The following is a 24,800-nucleotide window of genomic DNA, read 5'->3' on the forward strand; positions in this document are numbered from 1 at the left end:
AAGTTGAACAACTGAAACAAAAACAATTATTTACACTGCAGGAAAATTTCACTCGGAATAATAAAGGTGTTCAACAAAAAAAAGGAAAATAACATGATGAGTTTAAATACCCTCAGGACCTGCAGCAATGTTCAGGTATCGGAGGCCGGGACAGGAGGACAGGTATCCACCTCCTGGGAGACGTGAGCCACTCAGGGGTTCCCCCAGCAGCAGCTGGAAATGGCAGCTGTGGTGCTGAGGACAAATGGGCCCAACTGCCCACAACAAGGTACCCAACAGCACGGCGTGGTGATGCAGGAGCCATGGTCCCTTTCAAGCTCAGGGGTAACCCATGATGAGTCTAGTGGACACTCCATCTGCTCTGACAAATGAACATATGACTCCACAAAACCTGCAAAAGACCATCCGACTGACTTTTGACCAGATGGTGGAACATTCATTTGTGCATTTACCACACACGCCTGTGAATCTGTTGGGACGGAACATTTTTGTCAAAACAGGAGCCAGCATTCTTTCAGACTGGATGCCATGCCACACACCACAGCCAACCCCCACTGCAGACACCTGCTGGATCCAGGGGCACTGAAACACCAGGTGTGTCCATGAATTTCAGGTATGGATGCCATGAGTCCTGTCCTTGAAGCCATATTTTTCCGCCTCCGATGACCTGAACTGCACACTATATTATGACTGAGAGGATGATCAACTGTACCAGGAAGCATTTTATCAGGTAGAAGGCCACACGTGGCATTTAAACTTCACTGACAAATATATTGGTCAAGAGGGTGTATGGTTTATTTTGCATTCACACACTCACATTTGCAATGGTCCCGGAAGTTGGACACAGCTGTATCGCATATAGAATTGGCACTCCCCTGGTCATGAGGCTCGGCAACTTGGATCCATGACTAAAAGGGATGTAAACAACACGAACTGTCTAAACTGTAGTTTTTTCAGGTGTTCACTTCTCTCCCTCAATAAAAATGTACAGGATAACTTTGCCTTCAACAACTAACTCCTCAGTTGTAGAGCATTTCTGCATTGTCAGTCATAGCAGCAGAGAGAAGACAGATCATGAAGATGCAGAAGTGATGTTAAAAACGCTCTCTGATGCTTCATGGTCCACAGGTTCAGTTGATGTTGGTTCAGGCTCCACTGTTCCCCCGGTGGAGATTCAGGTAACTGCAGGAGTACAGGTTTTTAGATCTCAGTGCAGCTGGGTCATGGGTGCAGATGAAGGGATGACGGAAACTCAGTTTAGTTTGTAGAACTCTGGTGTAATTGAGCATTCAAATTTTTCATGGTGTACTCCCTTGAGACCGGTTTTACAAGCAGATAATAAAACTTATCGCATGGCACATGATTTAAGGGCTGTTAGTGAAGTCACCATTACTCCAGTCCTCCCTGTGCCTGATCCACATCGCATGCTGTCAACTTTAAACCACAATGTGTATGGTTCACTTCCATTGATTTAGCAAGTGCTTTCTTTTGCATTCCATTACATGAAAATAGCAGACATCTATTCGTATTTCAGTATAAAGCTTTCTGTTTGCAGTACACATGCTTTCCAGAAGGATTTAAAAATTCTCCTGGCATTTTCAATCACTGTTTAAAGTCTCTCTGACAAGATATTATGCCACTAGAGGGTTGTGTTCTTGATGTAGGTTGATGACCTCCTGCTAGCAGCACCGACTGCTGCAACTTGCCTGCAAGTAATGAAAGATCTTCTGTTAAAGTTGTTTGATTTGGGTTTTGAAGTGTCTAACAGGAATTTGCGACGTTGCGGAAGGGAAGTCACATTTTTAGGTAGAACTGTTTCCAGCACAGGATCTTCAATGTGTATGGAACATAGGATGTCTAATTTACAGCATAAATATCCGGAGATAGTTTGGACATGTTGGTTTTCTTGAGTCTTTGTGGTTATATTGCTCCTCCCGCTGCAAAAGAGTGCAGACGCTTTTTGCCCTGCTCCTGCCGCCTCCTGCTTCATTTGCTTTTTAATCATTTAATTAATCATTTTTAATTATTTTTACCTCATCCACACATCCTGGAATATCAGACTGGTCATCCTTTTTTGTGACTTCCACCTATACAAATCAATATTTTTACGTCTGACAAGCCAGCGACATGTCCGGAAGAGGAAGAAAAACAAACTCCCACTGTGAACGCTGTCGGATCTACCAACAAGAAATAAAAGAGCTACAAACACAGATATTTACTTTGGAAACTGAAAATGGACTTCACAAGACCCTTCCAGTAACATCGGGTGGTAAGAAGCCCACTCCTACTATAAATGAGAATAATAACAGTGACATAGACCTGAGTGATGTTGTGTCCTTTCCGAAACTTTGTGTGGAGGAACTCTGTGTTAAGCCAAAGCGTAAAGATGACAGAACATCCGAAATAAAGCTCACAAACAGATTTTTACCCCTAACACAATGTGTTGTTAAAGAACAAAGTGAAATTGGACCACAGAATAGGAGTTATAATGTTGACAACAAAGCACGGGCAGAAAGAAAATCTGTGCCAAACGTCAAGGTCAGAGATACGCTGCTGCTTGGAGATGGCGCTATCAGTGGAGTCAGCCACAGAAGAATGCAAACTTTATGTTGCCCAAGTTCTACTATTCCAGTGATTACAGGACTCTTATCTAAAGTCTTGTACCAAGGTGTTAAACGAATAATCATCCATGTAGGTGCTGTCGATATCAAAAAAGAACAATCTGAATGTCATGGTTTTGAGTTTGTTGTCTTGTTTTTCGTCTTAGTTCTTGTTCTGTCTTGTTTTCTGTTTCCTGTTTTATTTTGAAAGGTCCTGTCTTGTCTTGTTTCTTGAGTTTTACTTCCTTTGGTCCCCATCAGCCCTGATCGTGTCCACCTGTGTCTTGTCTGCCCTGTCTGTATTTAAGTCTTGTCTCTGCCTTCCTCCTGTGCTGGTTCATTACCTCTGTTATGGTGTTCATGCTGTCTAGTTCCATGTTCCTCCCCACATTCTCGTTTCATGTTCCTCGCCACGTCAAGTAAGTTTTGTTTTGTTCTGAAGACCTGTGGCGCTTTGTGTTTGGTTTTTGTTAATTAAATCCTCTAGTCCCTGTTCCGCGTGCCTCCGCTTCTGCTTCTGGGTCCAACCGGCTCTCGAGCCACCCCACATCGTGACAGAATGAACCAGCCATTTTTCCTGGACCCAGTGGAGCGGAACATGCTTCTTCTTGAGGCCTCCTGCCGGGAAGCAGAAAGGACTAGAACTTTTTGGATTTTCGATCAGGCCCAGTTTGCCTCATCTCCCTGGAGTGGGAGCCGCCCGGACTACACTGGGAGCCGTCTCGCCATGAGGGGGGGTCGACGTCGCCGTCGTCCCCGCCGTCCCCTTCCTGTTCCAGAGGTGGTCCCCATGCACCCCATCCTCGTCATGTTCCGGTGGTGGTCCCGGATGCACCACAACCACATTCAGTGGCGGTCCCGGACGCACCCCGACCCGTCCCGGCTCCCAGGGGGTTGCCGCCTGCGCTCCGACCCGCCCGGCTCCCAGGGGGGTGCCGCCTGCGCCCCAACCCGTCCCGGCTCCCAGGGGGGTGCCGCCTGCGCCCCGACCCGTTCTGGCTCCCAAGGGGGTTCCGCCTGAACCCCGACCGACCCCCGCTGCCAAGGCCATGCCTGACCCGCCAGAGCTCGGCTCCACGCCTGACCCGCCAGAGCCCGACTGCTGGCCCGACCCGCCAGAGCCTGACTGCTGGCCCGACCCGCCAGAGCCCGACTGCTGGCCCGACCCGCCAGAGCCCGACTGCTGGCCCGACCCGCCAGAGCCCGACTGCTGGCCCGACCCGCCAGAGCCCGACTGCTGGCCCGACCCGCCAGAGCCCGACTGCTGGCCCGACCCTCCAGCAGACTCCATGCCTGACTCTCCAGCAGACTCCATGCCTGACTCTCCAGCAGACTCCATGCCTGACTCTCCAGCTGACTCCATGCCTGACTCCATGCCTGACTCCATGCCTGACTCCATGCCTGACTCCATGCCTGACTCCATGCCTGACTCCACGCCTGAAGACGCCTCCACACCTGACCTGCCTCGCCGGACGGCACGGCCCCCCGGCCGTCCTCCGGACCTGCCTCGCCGGACGGCACGGCCCCCCGGCCGTCCTCCGGACCTATCTCGCCGGACCGCTCGGCCCCCCGGCCGTCCTCCAGACTCTTTGGACCTTTATGCCCGTCGAGGTTTGTCCTCCGGGGCCCCCCCCTCAGTTGACTTTTGGAACCTCGGAGCGGTTCCTTGAGGGGGGGGTACTGTCATGGTTTTGAGTTTGTTGTCTTGTTTTTCGTCTTAGTTCTTGTTCTGTCTTGTTTTCTGTTTCCTGTTTTATTTTGAAAGGTCCTGTCTTGTCTTGTTTCTTGAGTTTTACTTCCTTTGGTCCCCATCAGCCCTGATCGTGTCCACCTGTGTCTTGTCTGCCCTGTCTGTATTTAAGTCTTGTCTCTGCCTTCCTCCTGTGCTGGTTCATTACCTCTGTTATGGTGTTCATGCAGTCTAGTTCCATGTTCCTCGCCACATTCTCGTTTCATGTTCCTCGCCACGTCAAGTATGTTTTGTTTTGTTCTGAAAACCTGCTCTGCAGCGCTTTGTGTGGTTTTTGTTAATTAAATCCTCTAGTCCCTGATCCGCGTGCCTCCGCTTCTGCTTCTGGGTCCAACCGGCTCTCGAGCCACCCCACATCGTGACACTCAACGCTTGAAAAAAGATTTCATGAAGTTATTTGAAGAGATTGACAAAGTAGAAGTTGAAGCATTCATCAGTGGACCTCTTCCCAACATCGATGGGGTGTCACTCAAGTTCAGCCGTCTGTTTCAGCTGAACAATTGGCTCCCCAGAGAGTGTGCTTCCAGAGGATTCCATTACATTGAGAACTTCAATATATTCTGGAAGCGAAAGGACCTATTCATGGGAAGAGGCCCACACCTGAACAGAGGTGGAGCAAGAGAGTTAGTGAAGAACCTCCTCCACGCTCTGGGGCACAGAGGCCAAGGCCCTGAAAAGGCAGTAAGGAAGGACAGAGCCAGTGTCCCAGGAACCACAGCACAGCGGCAACAGCAACTACCTCCACCAGCACCACCGGTCAAAGACTTGGATCCGGCAGCACCAGCACCACAACCAACCCCATCTAAGGACTCAGCTGCACCAACATCACAACAACTACCGCCAGCTAAGGACCCAGCCGCAAAACCACAACAACAACCACCAGATTTGGCCCCAGAAATATCACCATCTGACCAGCTGTGGGCGCCCCCTGCTACATCTACTCCCAGTGAAGACTCACTTTCCTTTTCGCCCCCCCCACTTTCACCCATGGCCCTACCTAGCCATTTTGATAGCCTCATTAAGTCATGAATTAAGATGGCTCCCCTAACACCTGTGAGCCTCACACCACACAGGAGCTCTCCTACCCCTCCAGCTCCCCTTCTTTATCCTTCACCCAAAGTCCCTCCAACACGCCTCCTCCATCGTTCACGTCCGTCCAGCTCTCGCTCCTCCTGGTCCATCACCCAAACTACCCTCAACTCGACCTCCCCTGCGCGCCTCTAGAGGTGCTATCCCCCAGAGCTAGGATGAAACGGGCCCCCAATGTCCTAGGAAAGGTTATGTCAAACTGGGGCCCTGTGAAGAACATCTTCCTTCTGGTGCTATACCTGTAGTTGCACTACGTAGAATGCAAAAAAGGGCAGTTAGACTGTCCAATCAAAGAAATCTAGTTCATATCCCTTGCATGAAGGTTTTGACCAGTCCCAAGGAAACTAATCTCAAACTTGCTGCACTCAATGTCAGATCTTTATTAGGGCTGCAGCTGTCGATTCTTTTTGTAATCGATTAATCTAGCACTTAATCGATCGATTAATCGAGTAATCGGATAAAACGATTTGTGTGTTTTTGAACAACCAAAACAAATAATGCATAACAAAACTGATGTGGTTGTAAAATGAACAAGCATTTTATTTTAAAGATCCGCTCTGATGCAACACTTTTGGTGTTTTTAAGTTGGTCTAGAGAAGTGGTGGAGCTAGAACATTTTGTATGGGGGGGGGGGTGGGGGGGGGCAGAAGACTTTGAAAGGGTAGCACAACACCAAAATGGAAAGCCATTAAAAATAAAAGAATCAGAAAAAACATATTTGATCATTATGATTGTTTATATTTCGTGTAAAAATAATGCTTGACAAAAATTAGTGTTCAAAGCAGCCCCGGTCGCCTGAATACCGCAGCTAGGGGCTCTCGCCGCCTGCCGAGGCGGCCCGCGCTGGTTGCCGTGGAGGGGGCGCAGAGCGGCTGACGCCGCCACTCGCTGGCTGCCAGCGGCACGCGCAGGTCCCGTGCCTAAGGCGTCGGGGTTCCAGCGGTCGCGCAGATATCTTCTGTTCAGATGCTGAATGGAAGATTTGCTGTTGTGGTATGCCAGCTCTATTTTGCAGTAGAGACACTGCACCTTGTTCTCTTCTTTATTAAGTGTGTAAAGATTTTTTTTTTATTTTTTATTTTTATTTTTCCACAATGCATCGAAAGCAACAAATCTCACAATACAGAATGTGGAAAAAATGGACATCCCAGAAGCAGCTGCTTATTATTATTAAGATCCCACACTTTAGACAATTTCTGCCGTTTATTTATAGATCTATTCTCCGCCATCGCGCCAACTAAATTCAAAAGGTCCGTGTGAATAAACGGTCCGTGTGACACAATCAAATCCCTGCGCCGCGCGTATAGTGCGCGTCATAGGAATTTAACAAGGCTTCAAGGCAGAGTTTTTGCCTCGAGGAATTTTTGTAATCGAGTACCTCGGGTGACTCGACGAATCGTTTCAGCCCTAATCTTTATGCAACAATTCATTTTGAATCAATAATCTTCTCTCTTCTTTTAATCTTGATTTTATGTTATTAACTAAAACATGGCTTGACAAAAACACAGGAAACATAGTTTTAGTCGAATCAACTCCCCCCAACTACAAACATGAATCGGAAATACGAAAAAAAAGGGTGCACTGTTTAGAGATAATATTGCAACCCGCAGACTATCATTTGGTGTGTTTTCATCATTTGAGTATGTGTCCTTTAAGATTGAGTTAAAACAAACTCCTTCCTTACTCTGCATAGTTATGTACAAACCTACTCAGCACAGCCAAAGTTTCATTGATGATTTCACTGAAATGCTCTCAGTTGTGTGCACAGACTTTGATGGTCTAGTCATTACAGGTGATTTTAATCTTCATGTTGATAATGTCAATGACAGAAACGCAAAAGAGCTGTCCTTGAAACCTTTGATCTAATTCAGCATGTGAGTTACCCCACCCACAACAGAGGGCACACTCTGGACCTGCTCATCACAAAGGGGGTTAATATTTACAATGTCAGTGTGGTTGATGTCGCCCTCTCTGATCATTTCTGTGTTTTCTTTGACCTGTCTGTTGCTCCCAAACCACCGCCTGGCCCTGCAGTTGGCCAAAGGAGACAAATAAATGAGAGCACTAGGGCACAGTTTGTAGAAATGATAAACCCTGAAAACGCCTCTGGTGCCAATGTTGATGAAATGCTGAATTCTGTTACTTCTAGCATCTTGAATGTTCTGGATGCCATTGCCCCTGTGAAGGTTAAATTGAGAAAACATAGAAAGCTCCCTGGAGGAACGATGATCTAGTCAGGGCACAGAAACAACAGTGCTGCAGAGCTGAGCGAAAGTGGCGCAGGTCAAAACTCCAGGTTCATTATGAAATGTATAAGGGGGAGTTGTACGCTTACAACCATATCTTATGCAGAACAAGGGAAAGGTACTTCTCTGAAATCTTTGGAAATTGCAGCAGCAACTCTCGTGTCCTGTTCACAACAGTTAACAGATTAACTAACCCTCCAACCCAGTTACCAATAGAACTGGTTTGCACACCTAAATGTAATGAGTTTGCTGTATTTTTTAATGACAAGGTTCAGGGCATTAAAAAAAGCCATCAACTCCACAACACATTTAACTATCCAACGGCCACCTACTCACTCTAAGCTGACTCACTTTGTACCTGTCACTGACCAAACTGTCCAAGAGACCATCACCCGTCTGAGCTCGTCTACATGCTGTCTTGATGTGTTACCCACTAGATTTCTAAATTCTGTCCTGAACAGTGTGTTGCCACCAATTACTCAAATAGTTAACATGTCTCTTCAATCTGGAATATTTCCAGAGGCCTTAAAAACTGCAGTCATTAAACCCCTCCTGAAGAAAAGCGGTCTTGATCCCACTGTACTGAATAATTACAGACCTATCTCTAATCTGCCATTTTTAGGAAAAGTCCTTGAAAAAGTTGTCTACCAACAGCTCACTGATTTTCTCTTATTAAACAATTCATTTGATGTTTTCCAGTCAGGTTTTAGACCCCATCATAGCACAGAACTGATCTTATCAAGGTAACCAATGACATCCGCCTCAACACTGATGATGGCAAAGTCACTGTCTTAATCCTGCTAGACCTGAGCGCTGCCTTTGATACTGTTGATCAAGGGATCCTTTTGTACAGACTCCAAGATTGGGTTGGCATCTCTGGATCTGCCCTAATTTGGCTCAAGTCTTATCTAGAAGACAGGAAATATTTTGTTGAAATTTGGAGTTGTGTCTCAGAATAGATGGCCTTGACTTGTGGTGTGCCCCAGGGATCAATCCTGGGACCCCTTCTGTTCAACCTGTACATGCTGCCACTAGGGCAGTTAATACGCAGTAATAACATATCTTATCACAACTATGCAGATGATACTCAGATCTATGTGTCACTGACAACAGGTGAATATGGGCCAGTGGATTCACTCAGCCACTGCCTCCAACAGATCAGTGCGTGGATGCAGAACAACTTTCTCCAGCTAAACTCAAACAAGACCGAAGTTATTATTTTTGGCCCACAGAAACAAAGAGAAAGTGTCAGCAGCTACCTTCATTCTCTGTCTCTTAAACCCTCAAAACAAGTCAAAAATCTAGGGGTAATCATGGACTCTGACCTAAACTTTAACAGCCATATCAAGTCAGTAACATCAGGGGCATTTTACCATCTGAAAAACATTGCCAAAATCAAAAACATAATGTCAAAGCCAGACATGGAGATACTTCTTCATGCATTTGTCTCCAGTGGGTTAGATTACTGTAACGGCCTGCTCAACGGCCTCTCCAAACGAGCTGTAAAACAGCTTCAGTACATCCAGAATGCTGCTGCTTGAGTCCTGACCAAGATGGCGCCAGTGTGTGCGGCCTGCCGTCTGCTTCTGCGTTGTGCTCTAATGTTTTTACTTTTATTGAAGATTGTGACACAAGAATCTATCTGTCTGCTGGTGTATGATCGGGAATCGCTACTGGATCTTGGTTTCCAAAGCATAAGGCTTGATTCGCGACATTTCCGCGGTCAAAAACCCCTGCCGCCTTTTCTAGAAGGAATTACTCCATTTCTCCACCGCCTATCACCTCTCCTTCTCCCTGAGAAAAAACGCCACCGTCGCCGCGGAAGACGAGGTGGTAAAATGATCCGCTTAAAAGTCTGTCTGATACGTTTTGCTGGTCACACCAAGGCCGAACTCAAAGATTTTAAACGCCGCTGTCCTTCCTATCGCTCCCTGGAGCCTGTAATCAGCTGGCTGACTCCTGTCATCGGGTTTGACAAGCTGTCAAACTCCTATCGGCCCCGCTCACCCCGCCTGCGCCATAGAGGAGTTAATACCCGCAACCTACGACCCCTGGACCGGGAAATCCGGGGATCCCAGCACGTCGGATCATCAGCTGAGGATCAACTCTGCTTCGCGTTGTTAAACGCACGGTCCATCTCTAACAAAACTTTTTATCTGAACGACTCCTTCACATCGGAGCTCTTGGACTTCCTTTTCCTGACGGAGACATGGCAGCGGGAGACGGACCACATCCATTTCAACGAACTGTGCCCCCCGAACTGCTCTGTGCTCTGCACCCCCCACTCATCAGGATGGGGTGGGGACGGAGTGGCTGTCGTCTACCGGGATATTTCCCCCTGCTTAAAGCTGAGGTTGGATTATTTTAGCTCATTTGAACTGCAGATCACCAAGGTTGGATCTGACTCTTCGTATTATTACATTTTTTACCAACCTCCTGGCCCTGCACGGGTATTTTTAGATGAGTTTGCCGAGTTTTTATCAGGCATTATCAATTTTAACTCTGTACTCATAATGGGTGATTTTAATATCCACATTGATGACTCTTCCTGTGTTTCTGCTTCAGAATTATTATTTATAACTGAGTCTTTTAATTTGATTCAACATGTTTCTGTTCCCACCCATGACAAAGGACACACTCTGGACCTAGTCTTCTCCTTAGGTCTAGATATTAAGCAGCTCAGAGTTAAAGACAGTCACATCAGTGGTCACTGCTGGATTTTCTTCAGTGTGATTTCCCCCCGCCCATCTTTACCTTCGTTAGAATGCAGCGACGTATTTTAAGTCAGAATGTATCGGATAGATTCACAGATCTGTTTGATGCAAACTCTTTTAATAATTTTAACGATGTAGATTATTTTATGCATTCTTTTAACAGTCACTGTGAAACTATTTTAAACACAATTGCTCCTGTCAGACAGAGTGTCTCTTCCAAAAAGTCATTTCCGTGGTTAAATGCTGAAATTCATTCCTTCAGAAGACTTTGCCGAAAAATAGAACGTCTTTAGAAAAAACAACAAAACTGGAAGTGCACAGGCTGCATCTTAAAGAGCTGATCTCCCCCCTAAATGGCATGATAAAGCAAGCTAGGTCAACATTTTTTCATAAACTTATTTCAATGAACAAAAGAAACCCCAAAACTCTTTTTAACACCGCATACACTCTTACATCATCCTCCTCCTCTCAACTCCCCAATCTTTCTGAATCGGATTGTAGCACTTTTCTTCAGACCTTCTCGGCTAGGATTTCAGATGTTGGAAATAACATCCCACCTTTAGTCGGTGCTCAGCCACCTCCATCTCCTCAATTCTCTCAGACTTGGTCTAATTTTTCTCCAGTCACAGTGGACGACATCCATTCTTTGCTCGATAAGATCAAGCCCTCATCTTGTCCCTTTGATATAATTCCAACTCCTAATTTTCTCCAAGTGTTCGAGTGTATTGGTGCTGCTGTGGTTGACCTTATAAATCTCTCCTTAACGTCTGGATCCGTTCTTTCCTTTCTGAAGCACGCTATAATAAATCCTGTGCTTAAAAAACCTAACTTGGACCACTCTGATCCAAATAATTTCCGTCCCATTTCAAAACTTCTTTTTATTGCTAAGATCTTGGAGAAGGTTGTAGCAGAGCAACCAAGGTCATTCTTAGAAAAAAACAATATTTGTGACGTTTTCCAATCTGGCTTTAAAAAGAACCACTCAACTGAAACAGCTCTTTTAAAAGTTTCTAACGTTTAAAGTTTCCCCGTTCTCGTTCTTTTAGACCTAAAATCTGCATTTGATACTGTAAACCATGTCATCATGCTCGAACGTCTTCACGACTACGGTTTATCTGGTTCTGTCCTAAGCTGGTTTGTCTCCTATTTCAGTGGTAGATCTTATAAGGTCTGTGTTGACTCTCTTTCTTCAGAAGCAAAAATCCTGTCTTGTGGCGTTCCCCAAGGTTCTGTATTGGGACCCATTCTATTCACTCTCTACATGATTCCCCTTGGGAGACTCATCAGCAACGTTTCAAATATTTCTTATCATCTTTATGCTGATGACATTCAACTTTATTGCTCCTTTGGTAAAAATAATTACACAAATCTATCAAATCTACTAGACTGCTTAGCCAGCATTAGTGTTTGGTTAAATGACAACCATTTACTCCTGAACCGAAACAAGACAGAGACAATAATTTTTGCTCCTGATGACAAACCTCCATCAAAAGACACCTTGGTTCACTGAGCTCTTCTGTCCAGCCCAGTCTCAGGAATCTTGGTGTCTGGTTTGACAAAGCTATGTCTCTAGACTCTCATTCGAAGCGCTTGGTCAAAAACTGTTTTTACCACCAGAGGAATGTGGCTAAACTGAAGCCAATGTTGACCAGGTCTGACCTTGAGCTGATCATCCATGCTTTTATCTCCTCTCGTTTAGACTATTGTAATTCTCTTTTTACTTGTTTTAACAAAAAGTCTCTTAAACGTCTCCAACTGGTCCAGAACTCTGCTGCAAGGCTTTTAACTGGAACCAATAAGTGCACTCATGCAACCCCTCTGCTTTTATCTCTACATTGGCTTCTTGTTAAATTTAGAATAGATTTTAAGATTCTGATTTTAATTTTTACAGCCCTGCACGGACAAACCCCGATCTATATTTCTGACCTTTTAACTCCCTACTCTCCTGCACGTTCTTTGAGGTCCACTGAAAAAAATCTTTTATTTGTTCCAAAAACTCATTTTAAAACAAGAGGAGACCTCGCCTTTCAGGCAGTTGCTCCCTGACTTTGGAACGACCTCCCCCTGTCTCTGCGCCAGATTGACTCAGTCGAGTGTTTTAAAGCTCAAGTTAAGACTTTTTTATTTAGGAACGCTTTTAGCTGACTTTTACTTGTGTTCACTTTTGCCTGTTTGTTTATTTCTATGCCTGTGTGCGTTTTATTGGGTATCGCTACTGATTTTATATTGTTTTTACTTTGTGAAGCACTTTGTGAGTCGCTCTCTGTGAGAAGTGCTATATAAATAAAGATTACTTACTTACTTACTTACTTACTGACCAGAACCAGGAAGTATGATCACATTAGTCCTGTGCTCAGGTCTCTGCACTGGCTCCTTGTACCTGAAAGAATAGACTTCAAAGCAGCTCTGCTTGTGTACAAGTCTCTCCATGGCCGAGCACCAAAGTACATCTCTGACATGTTAGTGCCATATGAACCATCTCGTACTCTGAGGACCTCAGGGGCCGGCCTCCTGTTGATTCCCAGAGTCAGAACTAAACAAGGGGAATCAGCGTTTCAATATTCTGCAGCTAAAATCTGGAACAGCCTCCCTGAAGTCATAAGACAGGCCTCTTCTGTGTTCATGTTCAAATCTAGACTTAAAACATTTCTGTTTAGCCGTGTATATGACTGAAAGGTCCTATCTGCACTTTTCTTTCCTTTCCTTCCTTTATTTTTAAATCAATTTTCAAAATTTTTCTTTTCTTTTAAAGTAAATTTTTCGTTGATTATTTTTATGATGTATTGTGATTTTAATGCATTTTTCTTTTTTGTGAAGCACCTTGAATTACTTTGTGTATGAATTGTGCTATACAAATAAACTTGCCTTGCCTTGCCCTTGCCTAGAAGACATTTTCTTCTTTGTTTTGTGGAACCTACTGCCCCTTGAGGTCAATGCTAACCGACAAGGGTGTGACTGACCTCACGGCTGCAAGGCAACGACAATAAGTGGTTTCATTTCTTCACTTTGTGATCTTGCCTTTCACAGAAACGTGGACAGGACACCTGTTAATCTAAACGGTGCACAGAACTGTTTGTTGGTTTTCTATTTTATGTTCAATTTATATTTTTATATTCAATTTATCTGGTTTTGTGTTTGTGCCTTATCTCTGTTTGACTCTGCAATGTTTCCCTCCACTAGAGAGGGAGATGTACAAAAGGTCTCAAGGACATTATTTAATGTCTCAAGGACATTAATTTATTAATATAATTATTGTTTTATTGTTATCATCGTTTACATGTATTTGTTTAGAGAGGATGTTTAAATGGTAACTCAGATTGACCTTTTTAGACAGCTTTGTGTGTGTGTGTTCATCTGGTTCACTCATCCTCAACACAGATGAGGAGGTTTTACGACACTGTCCTGGGTTGATAAGGAAGTTATACGACTGTCTCTAATGAACTTTTCTCTTTGCCTTGAATTTGTATATTCCCCAATTGTGTTCTTAATGACAGCATGAGGAGAAGCAGATCTTTGGAAAGAGAAACACTGATGGACTTTTTCCATCACATTTGCTGCTCTCCCCTGTGCATGTGTAATAGGATTCTTGTCTCATTGTGTCTTGTGTTTTGCTGATATGGTTTTTGGTTATTGTTTTTTATTTTTAAGCTCCTGACCCTGACCCTAACACTAACCAATATTTAGACCCACAGCAGATTCATCTTGGGGTGAAGGTACGTATGTGTGGACACTCCAAGCTCTTTTACAGCCGTTCTGTTGTATCCTCTGTATCAGATCTCTAATTACCAGGTTTATTGAGAAGTCCATAGGAGGCCTGGTCCAAGCTGGTCAGAGCTTGTGGGACATACAAAAGGACGCGAGTGTTCGAGACCCGGAAGGACCTTTTAGATTTTGTTGCATTTTACTTAACCGTGCGGCGCGCCCGAAGCAATGCCAGGGGGGGCTCGCGGTGGTGGCGGTTTTAGGCACAGGTAATACCGGCAATTGTCCGGTGCGCAAATTTAATGTGGGGGTGGCGGTGGTGACAGCGGCTCAGTGCTTGGAAAAATATCTGGTCCACTGTTGGGTTCCTATTGTCTGTTCAAACAGAGTTTGTAACAGCCTGAAGCCTTTGAATCCCCGTCCCTACAGCTGCTCCTGTCTGTGTCACACGCGGCTGCGTGAGTGAGAACGAAAGGGGAGGGGTGGTGTGGGCTCTGTCTGCCAGGTGAATCGGGAACGCGGAGGAGAGCTGCCTGTTGCGCAACACCAGGATCATCACATGCCTTTAGATTCCTCAGCTCATGCTAATAATGTCATTCTTTATGAACTATTGTAGACATTTTAATGATGTCTTTATTTTCCATCTAGAGATAGACAGAGATAGAGTGAACCTAAAAGGTGAAGAAAATGCATTCTGAACTGTGAAAAAGTATTCCCTTTATGTAAAAAAGAACTTGTTTTGTTTTTGGATTTTTTTTTTGTTCATAGCTGCATATTTTGTCACAGAGTGTAATTGTAAAATGATGATTTTAAATTGTGTGCGTTAAATGTTAAATTTGTCCTCGTTGGTCACCCATAAGCCCTTTTTTTAGGTCTACTTTTCTGAGAAAACAGTCGACTCTTTAAAATCTACAAAATCGTGCACTCTGCCAGTCAACCACACTAACGGCTACGTATGTAAAGATCTGCTGCTCAATAAACCCGTTCTGAACTGCCTGGTTGGAACGAGGGTTCATTGTTTCATTTTGACGTGCGCTTGTTTTATGTGGCACAGATCAGCATCACTGCAGCAATGTTCTTCACATTATAGGTGAGTTAGAAATACACAGTAATCATGTGTCAATATGTCACCTCTTGTGTGCGGCCCGGACCTTTGCTCCTTTTTCTGTATTTAGCCCTCACCAAAAAAACTTTGGACACCCCTGATCTAATGTCTGCAGACAAAACAGCAAAGGGAACTAAACTCTTTTTAAACCCAGAAGAACGGCTGTTAGTCAGCAGAGGAAAGAAAACCAACCTTCGACAGATTTTGGACCCTTTTTTATTTCACAGCATTACCTGATAATTATAATGTCATAAAAAAGCTTAATCAATTATGGAAGATGGTTAAAATGATTGATCTCTAATCTTTATCACTTCACTTTCTCCAAAAATTGATTCATGATTCTTTCTAATGAAACATAATTTGCACATATTTTTATTTTTTGATACTTGATCTGCATTTGCTATGAAGATTTTTGAAACAGTGTAATGTCTATTTTTTCTGATATAGTGTTATTTTTACAATTTTTGGTCAGCAACATTTTTTTAATTTTTTTTATGATAACTGATGTCCATGTGCTACGTTGATTTCTAAAATTAAGTTATATATATTTAACATAATTAAAAAATTCATCTTTGTCATGACATTTATTAATACTTAAGGATTTTTAATTCTGTCTGATAAGAAGTTCTGAACCGGACAATGATAAATTACGGAATAAATGGTTATGGTAGAACGGGGGTTGGGATTATCGAAGTTCGCTTCCTTCCACTATGTAGTGCACTATATAGGGGTTTGTTACGGTTTTACGTTTTGCTCCTGTGTTTTGGTTCTCTTTTTGTTCTGTCATGTTTTGAGTTCATTTCCTGTTTTATTTTGAAAGGTTTCTGTGTTGTGTTGTGTTTTCGAGTTTACTTTGGTCCACATCTGCCCTCATTGTTTTCACCTGTGTCTCATCTGTTCTGTGTGTATTTAAGTCCCGTTTTTCCTTTCCTCCTGTGTTGATCCATAGTTTCATGTTCCCCTGATTCAGTGTAGTTTGCTGTTTCTCCTTTCGAGTGTTACGATTTTCTAGTTTGGTTTGCCTGCATAGCAGTGGTTTTTGGTAGGGATGGCAATAGAAGCCCCATGAAGCTTCTCTTGGGGTTCATGTAATTGTGCTGGAAAAATGAACCAACCATTCAGGGCTTTGAAAACCACAAAGAACAGCGGCATCTGGTGGCGGACTGGACGTATATTATATGCTTCAACTAAGCTCCTTGTAACACTTCAATGGGAAAAAAACATGAAACAAAACAATGTTGTTAACGATGATTGATGTAAAACAACATGTGACGTTTTCTGTGAGAAGTGTTTGACACAGCAAAACACACATCACATAAAGAAAATAAATGCAAAACAACCAAAAAAATTAAGAAATGCTGGTCTTGAACCTTTGACTTTAGGATGTACATTCCATTGACTTTTCCACTTAGCTATCTCTTCTGATACTAATTTGCAGTGCCATTGTAGATTCATTGAAGTATTTTTTTTTCATACACAACATTTATAGTGAATTGTTTTATTAGGAAAAACAGAGTTGAAACGATCCTGAGCCACAGTACGTTTTTTTACCAGGAGTCATGGTAAAGTACTGACACTGACACTGATTCTAATACAGGGGAAACAATAGAACTTGTCGGGAAACATTCGGGATTCATTTGTACTATTTACAGAGAATAGCATGCCCAACTGTTCAAACACAAGTGACATCTGAACCGTGGTTCGACCAAACGATGCATGTGGTGCTTAACACATCATCAACCACGTGATCTGCGGTAGTTGACACACGCCTGAAACATTGTGCCGAACCACTCTGTTTCATGAAGGTGAAACAAGCGCCGGAGCGTCCGTGTCAAACGGGCCATCCCTAGTTTTTGGTGTTTAGTTTTGAATTAAAACCCTTGTTTCTAGAACCTCCTGCCTCCTCCTCTCTGCACCTGGGTACTCCCTCAACCCCTGATGAAACAGGGTTAGGGTGGGAATTCGGTTGGGAAGATTTGTGGGCAGTGGTCAGGCGGTTGAGCAGGTTGTCCAATGATTGAAGGGTCGGCGGTTCAATCCCCGCTCCCTCCAGCCAACTGTCATTGTGTCCTTGGGCAAGACACTTCACCCTCCTTGCCTTCACTGTGGCTGGTCTCCAGTATGAATGTCCCAGTGATGGTCAGAGGGGCCATAGCCGCGAAATGGCAGCCACGCCTCTGTCAGTCTGCCCCAGGGCAGCTGTGGCTACAACAGTAGCTTACCATCACCAAGTATGAATGAGGAGTGAATGAATAATGGACACAATGTAAGTGCTTTGAGCGTCTGGAAAAGCGCAGACAAATCCAATCCATTATTATTATTATTTGGTTTAAATAAGTCCTGTGAAAAGGCCACATTACAAAGCTAGGCTATTGGGTAAGAAAATGAAGAAATATAATCATAAAAAAAGTTGTGCACAAATTTAAAATTTTTGACAACAACATTTAGTATATGTGTGACATGTCTTCTTTGATTACTATTTGTCTTTGTTTGAAATACGACTCTCGCCTGTCTTGCATATACAAGTCAGGAAATATCGATTCAACTGACGGAGCATGCACTTTGAGCTTCATTCATTGAACCACTGTTTTTCAACCAGTGTGCCGTGACACACTAGTGTGCCGTGAGAGATGGTCACGTGTGCCGGGAGATTATCCTCATTCACTGATCTAAAAACATTTCCCATCTCCAGGATATCAGCTCTGTGTTCATCCAAACAAACCCTGATAAAACACTGAGAAGTTAGGAATGTGAAAGATCAGAAAATACTTTTTTCTTTGTGTTGATTTGATTCTATTAAAGACACTTTGATAAGAATGACGGTACTGCGATTTAGCCGTATCTTCAGCTGTTTTCGGAAAAACTCCCGCCCTTTCAACTGTCTCCACCAATCCTTCTTGGAGACTTAATCATACATCATCAGTCTGACCAATCAGAAGTGGTTAAAGTCTTCACTTCCTTGTTTCAATTTAGCTCATAAAGTCTCTCAGTTCCAACAAAAATACCAGCTAAAGCTCGTCTTTAGTGGTGTAGCTTTCCGCTGGATCCGGTGTCAAACTGTGGTACAAGTGAACAAAACAATGAAGCTCAGAGACGCTTGTCTGTCTGCCATCTACGGCAGCTGGCACTACATCTCCCATGATGCATTGGGTTAAAGTGACAGCGTCTCAGCGTAATAAAAGTCTTCCCTGTTTAACGTCTTGAAACCACAGTGATGTCCTGCTACATTTTTTGTTGTCAAACGAGAACAGCTGATGGTGTAGAAAAGGCACCAGACCCAAAAGTGGTAAGGGGAAAAAAGAGAAGCAGGCATCGCTATTATTAGGTGTAAAAAAGTCCTTGGGCATTAAAATGAATAATGTAACAAAGGAAAAAAAAACCCGAGCAGGCAGGAGGGATCCTCACTCCCCTGCTGCCACCGCTCTCTCATTTGCCTGCCGGCCAACGGCGGCATGCGGTGGGTAGCGAGACATGCACTTGGTTTTTTGTTTGTTTTTTTAACACATCTAATGAGCAGAGTGTAATACTTTCAACAGCTTTCTGGACTGAATTTCCTTACGAGGATTAATAAAGTTGATCTTAATCTTTCCTTCCCTAATGGGTCTGAAAGTATCCACTGATGCATAGTTTACACAATCAGTACCAACAACTGTTTGAATTTCTCTCCAACAATCAAATCCCATATTAACTGAGGAAAAAGATTCATCAACAGATCTTAGTTCACTAGAAACTTCTTCTTACTGTGAGTCTGAAGGTCCTGGTTCAGTTCTGAAGTCTGGAGGTTTATTTTTGGACTCGTCACTCTTCATGGATCCACAGCTGGAGGCTACAGACTGGACTCTCTGTGTGACCTGTTGACCTCTGCAAACACCAAACCATCAGAGTGTTGGAGGATCTGCTTCTTCATGAACAGCTGATGGACTTTGACATGAACACAGACTGAGCTGTTTAGTCTGGAATAACATGACATGTTTGGATCAACAGTTTCCAGGTTTCAGCATTTTCTGTCAGTCAATCCAGACTTTTTTCTAGAAAAGCTGATTCCAATTCTCCATGTAGAAATGTAGAAATTCTGAGAGCAGAAAGTCAAACTAGAACAATGTGATGTTTGGAAAGCATGAAAATCTGAATCCTAGGAGTCTGCAGTGATTCTTCTCATTAGACTGGAGCTGCTGTCAGTCAGAGTCAGCAGTCAACATGTTTTCTTCTCCAACATCTCTGATGTCTCTCAGAGACTCTCAGAAGACTCAACTGAAAAGATCTCATCACACACATGATGCTCCAAGTGAGTCTGATCAGAGAGATCCAGAACTGAACCAGACCTCAAGTCCTTCATCTGAAAACTGTTGATCGTCTGAACTAGAATCCAGCCTCCAAAAACTCTGACAAACACTTACTGTTTCAGTCCTGGAATGACGACTTTGAAGTTAGGAGGAATGACTTCCATTGATCTGTCACTCCTGTTGGACCCCCAGCTGGATTCTGATCCAGGTCCAGGTTGGTTCCTGTGAAGAATGAAGGTTGCTGGTGTGAGTCCTGAGCTCTGACATGGAGAAGATCATGGACAGTTGGAGATGTTCATCTCACCTCTGAGCTTTGCTCTGGTTGTCATGGTTACCATTTCTGCTTTTAGAGGGAGGGGCTTCCTCCTGTGGTTCCTCCCACTGATCCATGCTGCTGGATTCACTGGATCCACATCAGCTCACACACACCTTCCTCCTTCACCTGCAGAGGAAACATGTCTTCTTCGCCTCTGACAGACATATTGGTTGATACCAGATGAGAATTTGAGCTATTTACTCTGGTCCAAAAAAAAAAAAACCTTTTTGTTTGTTTGCGTCAACTAAGCTGATGAACCGACTGAGCGGCCTGTGTGTCATGTAGTTAGAATTTGTCATCCTGGTAATAATTGTGTTGGATTTTTTTTTTTTTCAAAATCATTTTTGTTGGATTTAAGTACAGCAATGTAGTGATATAAAACATTATATGTAAATGTAAAAAATGTAAAAGATTTTTTCCCTTTAACAGGCAGTTAAACAAATAAATAAATAAATAAGGCAATACACATCCCATCTCTGGGAAAAAAAACAAAATGGTCTTCATGAACAGAGAAAAAACAGTCAGAGGTCAGTGATGGTTTAAAGTGATAATGAGATAAAAAAGAAAAAAAAAGAAAAGAATAGCCAGATAGCTGGGTAGGTACATTGAGGGATTGTAAAGTCTCAACATGTCCAAAAAAGGGTTGCCAGATTTGAAAAATATTGCCCGTGGTGTCACGTAGAGAAAACTTAATCTTCTTAAGTAGATAAGTAGATAAATTAAATGAACACATATTTTAAAAAAGGTTTAGAAAATAAAAGCTTGGAAAATAAACAAATAAAAATTATGCAGCCCAAATATCAACCTTAGCCAGATAAAATTTAGTTGTGGATCTTAAGAGGTAGAGATCCCCAGAATCTTATTGGTAACACTATCCTCTCCTGATGGTTCAGTAAACTTACGCACAACCCCTCCGCAAGCGTAAATCTCAGTTCTGCATGATAAAACAGGCCAAATTTGACACCAGAACAAGAGTGTAGGCGACGCTGGTGTGGGTATCGTATCGTCTCGGGCTGCCAGATCCTCTCGAGGTCCTTCGACCGATGATGACGTCACACTATTTGATTGGCTGTAAGTTGCCACGATGACGTGTACGATAGTGATTGGTCAATTTATTGGTCCTGACAAATCAGGCTCTTACAGTTACAGTGAATGGTTGTTTGTTTGTTTGTTTTGATAAAACATGAAGAACAAATAAAAATTAATGCTTTCAACAGGTTTTAAACGGGAAATATAAACTTTGCAATCATAACTGTTAAATCCGATGAAGTTCTGTAATTCCATAGTGTGGAATTCGATTAATGCTGTAGGCTGCTCCTTTTGATTATAGTTATCGATATGACAATGTTTTATTTCTGAGATAAAAGAAGGGAATCTGACATTTGGGAGAATTAAACCAGACTGCACACCATAAATAAATATTGTTTATATACAGTCATACATTTGCTCAAATTGGAAAAATAAGTTTATATTGCCAATGGTTATACCTTTAAAACATAAACAGAACGTATTACAGTACAGTTTGCATTTGGTCTAACAAATAATAATGTCAGATATAACAAACAATTATGTCAGACACCTTAAAATTAAAAATGGCATTATTAGTTATGAGTGAGAAAAACTTTACACAAGGAAATGTAAAATCGCTAAGTAGTTTGTCCAATTGGTGTTACCGTAGTGACATAGCTAAGTAGTAAAATCGCTATGTAGTTTGAGTAGTTTGTCCAACTGGTGTTACCGTAGGGTGACGTCATCATTGGCCGAAGGACCCCGAGAGGATCTGGCAGCCCGAGTCCATCCGGTACCCACACCGGACAATGTGACCACTTCTTGGCCACTGCAGATGTGAAATCAGGAAAGATGGAGATTGTTTTTTTCTGGAAAAGGAGAGGTATTTTGGCCCCCGCTTGGCATAGCATAGTTCTCCAATGTGGAAATAATGCACCCTAACAAGCAATGGTCGAGGACGGGCCCCTGTTTTGGGTTTTGGACCAAGAGCTCTATGAACATGATCCAGCAGGGGGGGCTCGTCCAATTTCAGAAGATTCTGTTAAGGTTGGGAAGTAAATTCCCTGGGATCAGGGGTTTCTTGACCCTCAGGAACACCAATCAAACTAACGTTACGGCGTCCGCTTCCTTTAAAATCAGGGGTCTGCCTCCTTTGCCACTCAAAGAGCCATTTGGATCTGTTTCTTACAGAAATGAAAACACAGGGAGCCGCAACAGCCTTTGGAAAACCTGGCATTTCCAGTGAACGGCATCATTTCATTCATTCATATTCTCATTCTTTTTCCAACCCATTGTGTCCCTTTCGGGGTCACAGGGTTGCTGGAGCCTATTCTGGCCACTTGCAGACGATGGCAGGGGACATCCTGGACGGGTCGCATGTCTGTCACAGGGAAGAATGTCCACAATCACACACCCATGCACACTCAAATTCACACAATTTAGGACAATTTAGATTAACCAATTGACCTATGATGCATGTTTTTTTTAGCATCATTTCACTGGTTTTTATAATTTTTACTCGTTATTTCCTTTTCATTCAACCTCATTCAACATGTGGTGTCTTCAGAGATTGTCCTGGCAATTCTGGCACCCTGGGTGAAACAAAATATAATTTATTTTACTTTATTATGAAACATAAGTAAAACTTATTTGTATAGTTGAATTCACAATTAAGATATATGTAGTTAGTTCAGTCTGAACCTGCATCAGTTTGTGTTTTCCTTTTGAAGGCTGGCTAGTTCTGGTAAAAACTGCCACATTTTTCTTTTCTTTTTCTTGAGCTGAATACAACTCTAACTCCAGTTATGAATGAATAAATTCCGATAATTTCTGTTGATTTCATGAATGAACATCAACGGAAACTAAATGAAACATTCTTCTGTTTTTGTACTAAAGTGTCACCTGAGCCTGAACAAAAAAGACAAACGATTGTGTTCATTTTCCAAAAATCGAGTAAATCCAATAAAGTATATTAATTTTATGGAAGCATCTGTTAGTTTGTTGCAAGTCTGGAATCATAAGCAGGGAGATTAAGAGCAAAGGAGGGTCTAAGGGCAGGGATGCCCAGTTTAGTTTAGTCTGATTACCATATTTTCACGCCTATAAGGCGCACAAAAAAGTCATAAATTTTCTTCCGCCAGCAGGGGGCGCCCTATGAGCCGGTGCGCCTATTGTATAGTTGTGGGTCGTAGAAGAAGATGGAGTGAGGCAAGAAGAGAGACGTAAAGGCCCAGTGGAACCTAACTGCAGTGCAACTATCTACATTTTAAAGCCTTCTATGTATGGAGTCCTATGTTGTTCATAATTAAATAAATAAATATTTAATTAAATAAATAAATATGGCCTCATGCAAATACACAATCAACCAATAAATCTCTCATAAATATATAAAAAGATCATGAAATGGTGAAAAAGCTGCACACAGATTTTAAATTAGCCATTATATTATTCAATATATTTCATTTTGTTTTAAAAACCTGTTCATTATTTTAAAACAGCATTTTAAAATATTCATTTTATTCATGTGGAATATTATTATAATTCTACGTCTTTTTTCAGAAGCTCGTATTTCAAAATCAATATTTTTTTCAAAGTAGCTTTGTTTTTATTTCAAGTTGTTGTTTTTCACAATGGCGAATTTATTTCATGAGCTTTTTCAGGAGAATGGGTCTATCTGTCAATCAGTGAAAGTGGGCGGGGTCTAAACGCCCATTTGCTGTTCCCTGGAAATCGATTCATATTCCTCGATACCCGCTTTGCGGTGTTCCAGTCAGATAGATGACATATTTCAACGATATCCGCGCGGCTTTGCTGACATTTGATACAAACTGTCTGCAGCAAAATATGCAAACATGGACGACTCTGTTTTTGTAGTTTGAGGGTTTGTGTGGACCAAAGTAGCTTCAGTCGTCCACGTGTCGAAGTTCCCCGTGAAACATTCCTGACTCTCACGCATTTCACTCAGCTCTCCTTTGCTCTGCAGCTAACAGCTCTGCTGTCTCAGCTCACAGATCCAGTCTGACGTCATCGTGCCTTACACTGTGTTGGCCTTCAGGAGGAGGCGAGCTGGCGGACCGACAGAGAGTCAGAGCAGGCAGCAGCGGATAGCGGAACAAGCCTGCTCAGGCCTCCTGAACTTTATGATATTTTTCTATTTTCATTGAGAAAATGATTATAAATCCGGTCCTCTGGTTTTATTTTTCCCTCTCGGGGAAAATGTTGAACCTTTCCTGCGATGACGTTTCTCTTTCTGGTTGTAAAACGCAGCGGAGATCCGGGGTTTGATTTGGGGTTCACTTCCCCGTTCAGACCTCATTAGACCTTATTAAAAGATTCAGTCTCTATACTTTGGATATACCTTTTTATTATTACTTTTCCGGCGAACTGAATAACAGACCCTTAACGTGCGCTCACACACACATACACACACTTTTGCGCTGGGCGCTCTGATTTACACGTAATTTAAGACGTAGTTTCAGTGAAGGACCTGAAGCAGAGACTCTCTGGGATGATCTCATGAACTCAAATATGGAAACATTGTTATCATGTGGAACTATTCAAAAATAAATAAACCAGATCTCTTAACACTCTCCGTGTGCATTGTGCATCCATGCAGTTTAAGTGAGATAAACACAGCCACAGCTCCAAGTGGCTATCAGGCCAATTTCTGGTATCACTGTGGATGTGTTGAGGTGCATACTCCCCCTAGTGTTGAGGAGTGGGCATCGCGCCGTCACGTATGGTGAAGCATCTTCGATTGATGTAGTTAGGGTGCTGCTGCTCATGTCTGAGTAAAGGAGTAGCCAATCACAAAAGTGTCTTCGCCTTGTCTAGTTTGATTGACAGAGGCATTTTCCTGAAAAAGCTCTTCATGAAATAAATACGCCATTGTGAAAAACAGCAACATGAAATAAAAACAAAGCTACTTTGGAAAATATTGATTTTGAAATACGAGCTTCCCGGACATACTGATCAGAAAACTGGACA

At 42.9% G+C, this 24,800-nt stretch overlaps 1 protein-coding gene across 4 annotated transcripts in view; it reads right to left on the bottom strand.

Moving 5' to 3' along the window:
* Nucleotides 1-23,104, bottom strand: part of LOC110016671 (NLR family CARD domain-containing protein 3-like) — a 42,319-nt gene extending 19,215 nt beyond the window's left edge. For all 4 annotated transcript variants that reach the window (XM_078935054.1, XM_078935050.1, XM_078935043.1 and 1 more), the window contains exons 1-3: nucleotides 19,794-23,104; nucleotides 19,604-19,711; nucleotides 18,948-19,067 (exon numbers count right to left, since the gene is read on the bottom strand). In XM_078935054.1, the coding sequence (XP_078791180.1) occupies nucleotides 18,948-19,067; nucleotides 19,604-19,711; nucleotides 19,794-19,879 (314 nt within the window). In that variant the 5' untranslated portion in view covers nucleotides 19,880-23,104. The remainder of the gene's footprint in view (nucleotides 1-18,947; nucleotides 19,068-19,603; nucleotides 19,712-19,793) is intronic.
* Nucleotides 23,105-24,800: the final 1,696 nt, after the last annotated feature.

This window comes from Oryzias latipes, chromosome 2 (assembly GCF_053564925.1).
Source record: "Oryzias latipes strain Hd-rR chromosome 2, Olatipes_Hd-rR_3.1".
In the NCBI taxonomy this organism is placed as follows: Eukaryota; Metazoa; Chordata; class Actinopteri; order Beloniformes; family Adrianichthyidae; genus Oryzias; species Oryzias latipes.